This window comes from Cyrtonyx montezumae, unplaced genomic scaffold (genome assembly GCF_038088225.1).
Source record: "Cyrtonyx montezumae isolate F1298 unplaced genomic scaffold, pur_monq_1.0 scaffold_17, whole genome shotgun sequence".
In the NCBI taxonomy this organism is placed as follows: Eukaryota; Metazoa; Chordata; class Aves; order Galliformes; family Odontophoridae; genus Cyrtonyx; species Cyrtonyx montezumae.
In genome coordinates, this window is record NW_027071903.1 from 2,621,828 (window position 1) to 2,634,058 (window position 12,231).

The 12,231-nt window shown below is 49.4% G+C and overlaps 1 protein-coding gene across 1 annotated transcript; it reads left to right on the top strand.

The window, feature by feature from the left end:
• Positions 1–965: 965 nt before the first annotated feature.
• On the top strand, positions 966–11,382 carry MAF (MAF bZIP transcription factor). The gene is made up of 2 exons (XM_065733129.1): positions 966–2,489; positions 11,318–11,382. The coding sequence occupies exons 1-2, from the start codon at positions 1,417–1,419 to the stop codon at positions 11,349–11,351; spliced, it is 1,107 nt and encodes a 368-aa protein (XP_065589201.1). The 5' UTR covers positions 966–1,416; the 3' UTR covers positions 11,352–11,382.
• Positions 11,383–12,231: the final 849 nt, after the last annotated feature.

A 12,231-nucleotide genomic window follows, 5' to 3' on the forward strand; every position in this document is an offset into this window, starting at 1 on the left:
TCCGCTCGGCGCTGCGCTGTGGACGAGAGATGGCGCTGTCGGGGTTCGCACGGAGCCGCTCCTCCGCCGGCCGAGCGCTGCCGCACGGCAGCCCCCCCATCCCCATCCCCAGCCCCGACCCCCTCCCCCCCAACCCCGGCCCCGCGCCCTCCCCCGCGGAGGGGGCACCGGGAGAGGGAAGGCGAGAGTAAATATTGAGCCCGTCCGCCACGGGGGCTGAGCGCGGAGGGAGCGAGGCTTTGAAAACTTGCAGGGCTCTTCTCAAACCCGGAGTTGGGGGGGGGGGGGGGGGGGTGAGAAATGGATGCTCCGTGCTCGGACGTGGGGAACGGCGGGGAGAGGCACGGACCCCGCGGACCCACCGCCCCCTCCCTCGGACCGGCACCGCGCAGCCCCGCACCGAGCCCCGCCGTGCACTCAGGTGTCCGCTCCAGGGCAGGGGCAGCTCCCGGGCATCGCTCCCCGGGTCAGGGCAGAGCGGAGCGGAGCGGAGCGGAGCGGAGCGCTCACCCGACGGCAGCGCTCCGCCGCCGCTGTCCCGTCGCGACGGAGCGGTCCCCACCCGCAGCCGCTTACCCGATGCGTCCGGCAGAGGCGGCGGGCAGGAAGGGGTTAAGGCGCGCCCAGCTGACAGTCAGCTGATGGGGCCCTGATTGACAGCTCCCAAAAGTTTCCTTGTTTCATGCTAATGTTCGCAGGGAGGCAGCCCGCCCATTGGTCTGGCGGCGGAGTCCATTTGCCATTTGGATGGTGACGTCAGGAGCGCTATAAAACTCTGCAATGCTTTTAAACTCTCCTGCTGGATGAAACCTTTAAAATATTTTTCATCTTCTTGCCGTAGCTGTGGGGTTGAGGGTTTGTTGGTTGTTTTTTTTTTTCCTCTTTTTTTTTTTTTTAATGATTGTTGTTATTTTGGTTGCGATATATCGACTTTGATTTTTTTTTTTTCTCTTCGGTCTCTTCTCCCTCCTCCTTCCCCCGATGAACCTCTCTCCTCGCTCTGCACTTTGCGCGAGAAAGCCCAGAGGAAAGGCACCATGAAGTGTTAAAAATAACAAAACAAAAGCAGAAGAAAAAAAAAAAAAGGAGAGAGAGAGAGAGGGAAAAAAAAAAAAGAATTTCCTCGCAACAACACCCGCGAACGCTTCCAGCTGCAGTTTGCGAGAGAGAAAGAGAGAGAAGGAAGGGAGGAAAGAGCCCTGCGTGCGAGAAGGCGCAGAGCCCCTCGCTCTGATGCAGCAGCGGCAGCGGAGGCTCTGCAGGGGATAACGCGGAGCGGGCGGAGCGCGGCGCGGCGGAGGAACGGACGGACGGACGGACGGACGGACAGCAAAGCTGGCTCACCCGGCGGCAGCGCAGAGCAGCGCCCTCGCTCCCGGAGCGCACCCTTTCTGGAGGACTGTCAGCAGCAAAAGGATGGCATCAGAACTGGCAATGAGCGGCTCCGACCTGCCCACCAGTCCCCTGGCCATGGAATATGTTAATGACTTCGATCTGATGAAGTTTGAAGTGAAAAAGGAGCCGGTGGAGACCGATCGCATTATCAGCCAGTGCGGCCGCTTGATCGCCGGGGGATCGCTCTCTTCCACCCCGATGAGCACGCCCTGCAGCTCGGTGCCCCCGTCCCCCAGCTTCTCGGCGCCCAGCCCCGGCTCCGGCACCGACCAGAAGACCCACCTGGAAGACTACTACTGGATGACGGGCTACCCGCAGCAGCTCAACCCCGAGGCGCTGGGCTTCAGCCCCGAGGACGCGGTGGAGGCGCTGATCAACAGCAGCCACCACCCGCTGCCCGGCGCCTTCGATGGCTATGCTAGAGGGCAGCAGCTGGCCGCGGCCGCCGGCGGCTCGGTGCCGGCCGAGGAGATGGGCTCGGCGGCCGCCGTGGTGTCGGCGGTGATCGCCGCGGCGGCGGCGCAGGGCGGCGCGCCCCACTACCACCACCACCACCACCACCCGCACCACAGCGGCGGCGGCGGCGGCGGCGGCGGCGGCGGCGGACACCCCCACAGCGCGGCGCCGGGCAGCGCGCCGCCCTCCTCCGCCTCCTCATCGGCCGCGGGCTCCGGAGGCGGCGGCGGCGGCGCCGCGGGGCTGCACCACCCGCACCACGGAGGCGGCGGAGGCGGCGGCCTGCACTTCGACGACCGCTTCTCCGACGAGCAGCTGGTCACCATGTCGGTGCGGGAGCTGAACCGGCAGCTGCGGGGCGTCAGCAAGGAAGAGGTGATCCGGCTGAAGCAGAAGAGGAGGACCCTCAAAAACAGGGGCTATGCCCAGTCCTGCCGCTTCAAGAGGGTCCAGCAGCGGCACGTCCTGGAGTCGGAGAAGAACCAGCTGCTGCAGCAAGTGGAGCACCTAAAGCAGGAGATCTCCAGGCTGGTCCGGGAGAGGGACGCCTACAAGGAAAAGTACGAGAAGCTGGTCAGCAATGGCTTCCGAGAAAACGGATCCAGCAGCGACAACCCCTCCTCTCCAGAGTTTTTCATGTGAGTTCCCACAGCCTTGCCACCTTACCTAAAAAGTTCTCCGTGTGAGTTGTTGTTGGGGGCTTTGCTAGAGCGCCGACCCGCCGTGCCACCTTGTATCACTTTTTGGTTTTCCAACTCAAAACTGCTTTCAGACAAACTCGGGTTTTGGGTTGATTTTTTTTATTATTTTTTTTTAAGGTGGGCCGGCCCCGTGTTGGCCAACCTCAAGTTCCACATCAGTTTCTTTTCTGTTTACTATTATTATTATTATTATTATTGTGGGGGCTTGCTGTTTTGTTTTTTGTTTTTAAATTTAAAAGACCCAACTCGCCACCAACTCAGTTCTTCATATGAAGCTTGCTCTGAAACCTGCCATCCACATCATATATATATATATATTTTTAAGTTCATGACTTGTTGTTGTGTTTTTTTTTCTTCCTTTGAGCTTGCTGTGTCCAAAAGAGTCAGATCATTTTTGGTGGTTGTTTTTTTTTTTTTAAGTTTATTTTTTTATTTTTGCCATCCCGAGTTCTTCATATGAGATTTGAGCTTTGCGAAAGAAAAAAAAAAAAAGGAAAAAAAAATAAATAAAAACGAACATAAAAAAACACACAAAGCAAAAAAAAAAAAAAAAAAAAAGAAAAAAAACCACGAAAAAATTTTTAAAAAGAGTGAAATTTTTAGACTCCAGCTTGCTGAGTTCCATCGGTTTTTAGCGTTGTTGTGCAGAACTAGAGGTGTAGCTCAACCTGCCCCAGACCAACCTGCATCAGCCTTCGGTGTGTCCATGTGAGTTTTGGCCTTAATCTGCCAAACGTGAGACTGTAGTCTGCCATTAGAATCCCATCCTCATCTCATGCATTACGCTTGCTATTTTGTCTTAGCAACAATGAACTGTAACTGTTTCAAAAGACTATGAAAAAGAGACATTATATTAATAAAAGAAAAAAAAAAAACAAACCCTGCATGCTGGTCATGTACGGTATAATTATTTTTTTTCTTTTTTTTTCTTTTTTTTTTCCTTTTGCTTGGAAATGGACTTTTGGAGACTATTATGGCATGGCATTCATCCTTTTGTTTTATTGCCTCATCACTTTTTTGGGTTGAAAGCAAAAAAGTGCAACCTTTGATCTTCCTCCTCTTCCTCCTCCCCATTAAAGTTTGCATCTGCTCTAAAACTGCTTTGAGTCACTCAGAACTTCAGACTTCCTTTCCAATGCACTGAAGCATTCCCTCTTAGAAAGACATTGCCAGGATGGATGTTGGTAACCTGATGTGGCAAATATATATATATATATTTATATATATATAAGTCAATGAATGAATAAAAACACAGAATGAACTTTGGGAAGATGCTCAATCGTGAAATTCACATCCCGCTCGGGGGGACATTGAGACCGTGCTGTTGCCTAAAAGCAGTCTAAACAAATCAATTGTAGGTGATCTGCCCCATCTTTCGATTTGATTTGATTTATTATTATTGGGTTGTTTTTTGTTTTTTGTTTTTCCTTTTTACATTTGGTCATGGTCAAACGTGGAATGCTCTGGGTTCCTGGTATATAATTTAATTCTACTTTCTGTCATCTGTTAGCCCAGTTAAAATGTATGCTACAGATAAAGGAATGTTATAGATAAATCCGAAAGAGTTAGGTCTGTTTAGATGTAGATTTCTATTATTATTATTTTATTTTTTTTTTAAGATTGATGCACTAAATTGTTTACTGTCGTGATGTAAAGGGGGGTAGAATTTGCAACGGGACTGTTTTAAAAAGTAGTTTATGCAGCATGTGCTTGCAACTTACCTATAAGTTGGGTATATGTAGTCCTTGCTATACCACTGACTGTATTTGAAAACCAAAGTATTAAAGGGGGGAGGCACCCTTGTTTATATCTATAGGGGTATTTTACATTCGAAATGTATGGATTTTTTTTTTTTTTCAAAAATTGAAGTATTTGGGACTGAATTGCACTAAGATATAACCCGCAAGCATATAATACACGGGAAAAAAAGAAAAAAAAACTCAGAAAAAAGGAAAAAAAAAAAAGACGAACCTGTTTAGAACGCTAATACGATTTATGCAGTTATAAAGATGGCATTACTGCACAGTTTTAAAATGATGCAGATTTTTTTACAGTTGTATTGTGGTGCAGAACTGGATTTTCTGTAACTTCAAAAAAATTCCGCAGTTTTAAAGGCAATAATAATCAGTAAATTTTATTTTCAGGGACTGATATCCTGTCTTTTAAAAAAAAAATAGAAAAAAAATGGAAAGTGAATCTTACCACAATAAATATAAAAAAATCTTGTCAGTTACTTTTTCTTTTACATATTTTGCTGTGCAAAATTGTTTTATATCTTGAGTTACTAACTTACCACGTGTGATGTTCCTATGTGCTTTCCTTTCATTTTTGACTCTATGGTTATATCAAAAGAGAGAATAATCTACAATAATAAACTGCATTTTTTTTTTTCTTCTTCTCGATTCTGTACTCAGTTTCTTAGTGCGTAGTGCAAAGTCCCCCCCTCGCAGAGCAGCGCTGGCGGAGCCGTGAGGCTGGTCGAGGAGCTGACCTCGGTGGTAGGAAGGAGGGAGATGGGAAAGGATAGCGCTGTGCAGACCCAACGTTGCCACCCCATTAGAAACCAGGTAGATGGGAAGCGTGGGCTCCCAGGTGCTGTGTCGACCCCAGTTGAGTGCCTCTGCCATCCCAGCGGGCTGCGGGAGACCCCAGCGGGAGGGCCCCCCCAGATTTTGGCTGGTTTGTGATGGAGCGAAGCGAAAGGGAACGCTTCTCATCCTGTTGCATCCCAGCAGAGCGTGTATGACTCTGGGTGGGAGATGGCACCGCATCGGGCTTGGCTGTCACAGAGCCACGGAGCGCTAGAGTAGAAGCACTTCTTGCCATTGGAGCCCATGCTGCCTCCTTTTGCCTTTCTTTGCTTCTCCCCCCCCACCCATTCCCGTTCTTCTTTCGTTTGCCTGGTGTTATTCTTTTTTTTTTCTTTCCCTTTGCAAAAAAGTTTTGCTTACAGGCCTCAGAGAGCCCAGGGTGAGCCAAACTAAGAAGGATTCAAAGGGCTTCCTCCAACTTTTGCGTTCAGCCCCAGAGGTCAACGTGCTGGAAGCACTGCCCCGAGCCCCTTTGCGCTCAGTTTCTTTTGTCATCCCCGTGTCATCCCTATGTCATTCCCATGTCAGAGGGCATGGGCTTCTGTGAGTTGCTCAGTGTCTGCTGGCTTGCACAGCCTCCCCAGCAGCCTCCAAGGAGGCTGTGCTGGGCCTCTCCCACCCTCTGGATGAGCTCTTTGCTAAAGCTTCTCTGACGAGTGCTGCAGCCCCTCTGGGATGACGGCTCTCTCTCAAAACCCAGGCTTAGAAACTCAGTGCTGTTTCAATTTTTTTCCCCTTTTAATCCCCCCACTTCCTACCATTGATCCAGCTTCTTCCCAGCTTTACCACCAAAATGCGAGCACTTATTGGGTTCCTCTACCCAGCACCCGCCCTGCCCTGTGCAGCCCTGAGCTCCTTGAGCTGTGGGTCCTCCCTGCCAAGGGTCATACCCAGTGCCCCCCCCCACCACAGTCCCCAACAGTGATGCTGCTCTGCGCCCCTCCCCAGCGCCCTTTGGCATCTGACCTTCTGTTGCACCGGGGTTTGAGTAATGGTTCAAGCTCCAGACTCTGGTTAATTGGAGTTCCATTTTCTGGTTAATGTGTAAGCTGTGGGTAAACTGGTTGCTATTGGCTGATCGGAGAACTATCTCCTCTCATAAAGACAGGGGTTCTTTATTTATTCTTTAATTCTTCTCCCACCTCCCCTGGCTGAGCCTGTATTGATGCACAGATTTATTCACAGGGACGCTCAGCTCGGCCGTGCGGAGCTCCTCTGAGTGGGGATGGGGTGAGGGGAGCGGGGCCCTGAGCCCCTACGTGGGACCACTCCTGGTTAGGGCAGGGTTAGGGTGTGAGATAGGTGAGAATCGGGGAGCGATAAGAGAAATCCTTCCTAGAAATAGAGCGAGTGCAAAAGGGAAAATTCCTATCGCACACCCCAGCTGAGAGGGAAGAGCTTCGTGTCTCTCCCAGTTTTGCATATCACTGCACGTTGCAATCTTCCTTTGCAAATAAGAAATAGCGCAGCCTTCTCTGGGCTGCGTGTGAGTTTCAGCCCGAAACACACCAACTTCCCAACGGAAGGGGAAAAGCAACCAGAAGCACACGGCGCTGCTGCTAGCACCAGGCGAGCGTTGGGGCTCTATTATCACAGCAGGGGAGTGCCCACCTTTACTGCAGGACTCTCAGAGCCGCTTCGCTCTGAACAACACTTGTGAATCACCCCTCGCTGGGCTCCGGCTGTCCTCCTGCTCCTCTCGAGGTGCAGCACTGTTGCAGCTGGGTGCTGCTGTCCTGCGGGGTCCGCTGCCTTCATAGTGCTGCCCCATCTCGCAGCCCTGCGGTGCGTCCCCATTCAGTAACCACGCTACAAGGAAATTCCATGTGTCCGCTGCCGGGAGATGCCCGCAGCTCCGTGCTGGCTGTAATCTCAGCACACCCCCCTCCTCCCCACCCTATAGCATCCTCCACCTTTATTTTAATTATTTTTCCTAAAACAAAGCAACCCCCGTCTGCCCCGAGCGTCCCTGTGCTCGCGCCTCAGCGTTTTCCCTGCCCGAAAAAAAGCATCATCCCGGGAAGAAGGGAGGGAGTTCTGCAAGCCCCTTGCCACTTCCCTTTCTCAGAAGGTCCTCTTTGCCCTTTTCGAGCTCAAGAATGTGTGTGCTGAATCTGAACGCCACGCAGCACTACCCCCTGGAAACGTGGCAGCAGATTTGAGGCGCGCACAGCGCACTTTCCCAGCTCCTCTCCTTTCCAAAAGCCTCAGCGCAGCTGTTTCCCTCTGCTCAGTGTGTAGGAAGTTCTCGATCGAGAATCATTCATAATTCTAATACCAATTTCTATTTGACATAATATACTAATATAAGATACAGAGTGTAGCTGCTTCCTGGATTTAGGGAGGAAATGATGCATATATCAGAATTATCTGCTCACATGCCAGAAGTACATCGGTGTCCTTTCAGCGTGTGCTGCGCGGAGAGGAAATCCTCTATTTATTGCTCCCATCATCAGAGGAGCTCAATGGACCCTCTGTCTCTGACACCTGTTCTGACAGACGGATTGAAAATTTCATGCGGGAGAGGAAAAAAGAAAGTCACATGCCACAGTGCTGGGAGCTCAGGTTTTTAGCAAACTTTCCTCCCTCACTCTTTCAGAATCACTGAGATGAGGTTGTGGAGGGCCTGTCTGTTGCAGCTATGCTGAGTGCCATGCTCACTCGGCCAGGGCAAGTTCCAGTCCTGCTTGCAGTGCCTCTGCTCCTGCTGGAAGCGTGCACTGCACACCAGGATGCAGAGCTGAACGGCTTTTGGGGAGGGAGCACTCAAGCGTCGTGTGAGCACCGTTTAACTGACAAATTCTGGGGAGCTCAGCAGATAAAAATCAATGGATTAAAGCCCCACACACCTCGCTGTGTTTCATTCTTGCCTGCCTGTAATTGTGGGGGAGGACTGAGAATAGCGTTTGTCACTCTTGGAGGGTGAAGAGCATTCAGATTGGTGAGCTCGAAGCCAGCACGGTGCAAAAATAGCCCAGGATGTGACTTAACTTTGCAAGTGCAAAGCAAAGGGCCGGGGCTCTGTGAGCTCTGTGTAGGGACGGAGGCAGCCCCGGCCCCAGCGGGGTTAGCCCGACCCGCTGCAGCATGACAGCATCTCAGTGCCCTGATGCACCCAATCTTACTGCTTTGAAACGACGATTTTCTTGCTGCACTGCTGTACCCACTTTTAAAAAATGTGTATTTTTAATTTCTTTTTTTTTTTTCCAAATTCTCTCTGTGATGCAGCAGAGAGGTGCTGGCCCTGTGATCGTGGTGTGGGGATGGGGATGAGGACAGCACTGCCTCCCCCCTGTTCGCATTGGAGCCCGGTGGATGTGCTTTGCTTTGCTTTTTCCCCTGCAATGCATTGCACGGAGGCGATTGAAGCCAGAGCAGAAGTTTGCTGGAAGTGGTGCTTCTGCACCGTGCAGAAGAAAAGTTTCCCAGCGAACAAACCGGGTGGTGTCCCTTCCCAGCAGGACAGGGAACGCCGTGTCCCTTGTTGCCTCTCCCAATGGTTGATTCAGAAAGCACAGTCCTGGGAAATGTTTGCAGCAGCATTTCCACCTTCCTGGCAGAAATACGTTGCACACAGAGGCAGTACCTGTGCATCCTGGGTAGTGAGCATAAGGACACACACTTTTGCCCGAGGGCACCTTTGGGGTCAGTGCTGTCACAGATTGGAGCACCTTGGAAATAACCTGTGCAGGAGTGAGGTGTCTGTGTAACAGCATCGCATCCATCCCACTGCCCCTGTCACCTCCCAGGCTATGGGGGATGCTTTGTGCGGGAGGGAGTGCCTTGCACACACACACACACACACACACACACACACACACACACACACACACACACACACAAATGTCGGGGTGCTGCCCCAGCCCTGGGGTCCCACAGTGCCATGCAAGGAGTGACCAGAACCAGGGGGAACTGGGAGGGCCAGGGCAGGGTGAGGGGTGGCTTCTTCTGTTTGTTTGCATGTTTATTTGTTTCTAAATTGTTCCTGGAACAAAAGGGGACTCTGTGCATAACTAAAGGATCCATCCCTGCAGCCCAGGCTTAGCCCCATTGCGCACCCAGGCGGCTCCAGTTGGCTGACCCTCCCCTAGGTATGTGCTCGGGGCCTCCTCCCACCTCTGCTTCACAGGCTTTTTTCTTTTCCTTTTTTTTCTTTCTTTTTCTTTTTCTTTTTTTTTCTTTCTTTTTCTTTTTCTTTTTCTTTTTCTTTTTCTTTTTCTTTTTCTTTTTCTTTTTCTTTTCTTTTCTTTTCTTTTCTTTTCTTTTCTTTTCTTTTCTTTTCTTTTCTTTTCTTTTCTTTTCTTTTCTTTTCTTTTCTTTTCTTTTCTTTTCTTTTCTTTTTTCCCTTTCCCTTTCCCTTTCCCTTTCCCTTTCCCTTTCCCTTTCCCTTTCCCTTTCCCTTTCCCTTTCCCTTTCCCTTTCCCTTTTTTTTTTTCACTTCATTCCTTTTTTCTTTCACCTGTGCTCACACAGAGTCCAATCTAAACCCCCTGGAAATCAAAGGGAGCCTTTTTAATGGCATTTTGGATCAGGCCCTGAGATCCCTGCAGGGACTGAGGAGAATTGGGGGCAGGATTTACATTTCACAGCTTTTAAGGAATCTGAAGTACGGCGAAGAACGGAGCTTTCCAAGGCTGAATTTCCCAAATCTATATGGATATATGACAGAGTGTGTATGTGATTAAGCTTAAAGCCCTCTCTAACAGCAAGCAGGCACATTCTCTTTCCTACAGCCTGAACCCCACTTCTCCAATTTTAAAACAAAGATGCTTTGCCAAAGCCTTTGGAGCTGACGGGGATGGGGAAGGAATTAGTTTTAGCTCTCCCAGGCACTTGGGGCTGTTGCACTGAGACATTACAGGCAATGAAAATGAGTCCCAAAGTGAGCCAAATAAGACCTAGCTCTTAACATTTTTTTTCTGCCTTTTTTTTTTCTTTTCTTTTCTCCCTCCCTCCCCTAAAACATAAGTATTTCCAGAATCACAGATGAAAGCCATTCGATATGTAGGAAGAGATGTGCCGTCTGCAGCGCGATTCAGTGTTTGCGGAGTGGGATGAACAGATTTTCCTTTCCGTAGGGTTTCCTCCTGCAAAGTCATTGTAGAGGAGGGAATATTGTAAGATTAAATCTGTTTAAAAAACTACATTCATGTCACACCAGATACGGTCTCCAGACTGCACGCAGTCTTTCAGCTTCCCTCGATGTGAAATCCTTTCAAAACAACACCGTGTGGAGCAGAAAACGTATTCCAGTACAGCTCTCAGCCCAGCTCAGCCAGATGAAATAAAGGGCAGTTATCAGCCCTCTGGAATTAACCAATCTGCTCCGTGTCTGTGGCTGCTGCTGTCTCACTTTCTGAGCCTCTTTCTATATTAATAAGCTGATAGTTCAGCGAAGCTGCTAATGGATCGATGCCCCTGGGGGGAGCGGGCGCGTCCCCTCCGCCGGGTGCTGTGACACCACCGGGATGGAGCTGGAGCGTTCTGCAGGCGGTCTGTGGGAAATGTGCATGCATATGTAGGCACAGGGAGAGCAAGTTGACTGAAGGGACACAGCAGAAGACCCGTGTTTAGGCAACGCGGAGCAGCTCGCTGCCTCACCTCATTTAGCGTTACGAGGATTCGCTCTGTGTGCGTTGAAGTCTTTTTTTTTTTTTTTCTTCTTCTTTTTTTTTTTTTAAATTGGATTTTAAATATATGTTGACAGTAGGAATTGGTACAGCGTGAGCAACGGCGGGAGCAGTGACAGCTCTGCTTTTGTTGCTGAGCTGCTGTCTGGGAAATAAGGGAATGTGTACACAAACGGATTCTGATTTTGCCAATGACATTAGTGCAGCTAATAATAACAGTGAGAACGATGCTGAAAACGGTGTGCTTTTGGGTCGTAGGAGGTAGTACTCACCGGAAAGGCAAATAAATGTTTTTGAGATAACTTCTTGGTAAGATTCTCCTGCTGTTCATTCAGAGGAGAGGCCAGATGCACAAGGAACGTTTCACTGTGTTAATATTCTTCTCTCACTAACTGTGCATGAGCAGCACAAGTGACTGTATGAGTTTAATGTAGGATTTGAATATAAGAGGCCCTATTTGTACAATAGTGTCAGAACAGCTATGTTTTAAAATGCTAAGAGTTCCTTATAATAACGGCATATTTTAATGTATTTACTAAATTAGGTACCCGAGAGAATCTTCTACAACGGTGATGTGAAAATCCCCGTTACCTGAGGTCAGAACAAAAGGTATGTTCCCACTTTCCTTTGCACTTTACCTATATGGGGAGGGTGCTCTGCTTCCCACTGCCCAGCACTGCAGGGTGAGACTAACTTTAGGTGCATCCGCAGCGCTGGGCTTTGCCCTTCTGTCAGCCCTGCTGTGTCCCACCGCTCATCTATAATCCTCTGCAAATGTTTTCTTCCTTTCCCTTCAAATGCTGACGTTCAGGCATCAGCTGCGGGGATTAAGGATGGGTCTCCTGAAGATGTCCCTCAGCTCTGGGTGGAAGTCATGAGGCTGTGTTAGGCAACATCTGCGCTCCCAGTTCACAATAGGGTCTAAATCACAGCGCTGCTTTCCTCGTGGAACTTGTGTTCATTCAGTCTCTCACTGACAGTAAGATATGCTGAAAGGAAAATGTGGGGGTTAAGCGTTCAGCTCCTTCCCTTGCTAGGTTCGAACAGGCACCTTATTTATTTATTTTTTTCCCCTTAGAATCTGATTTTTATTGACCTCAACTGTAAAAAATATTAAGTGGCTTCAATGAGCTGCAGGGCTGCTATGACAGAGGTTCTGGTGTGTGTTGTGTTATCAAACCTCCTGTTTTAGTAAAGAACATGCTGTGTGCTGTTATAAAGCAATATTTTATTAGCTCATGTAACTACAAAAAAAAAAAAAAAAAAAAAAACTATTTAAAATATGTGTGAGAATGGGGAAGAGGTATCCAGTGCACTGGAGAGGGGCTTTTGGGGGTTCTTCGTGGGTTTCCAAGGAGGTGTTTCATTGTGAGGGTGCAGCTCATGTTCTGTTACCTTCTTTCTAGGGTAAGGGCTGCAGATTTGATAATCTGAGAGGAAACCTCTCCTGGGTCCTCT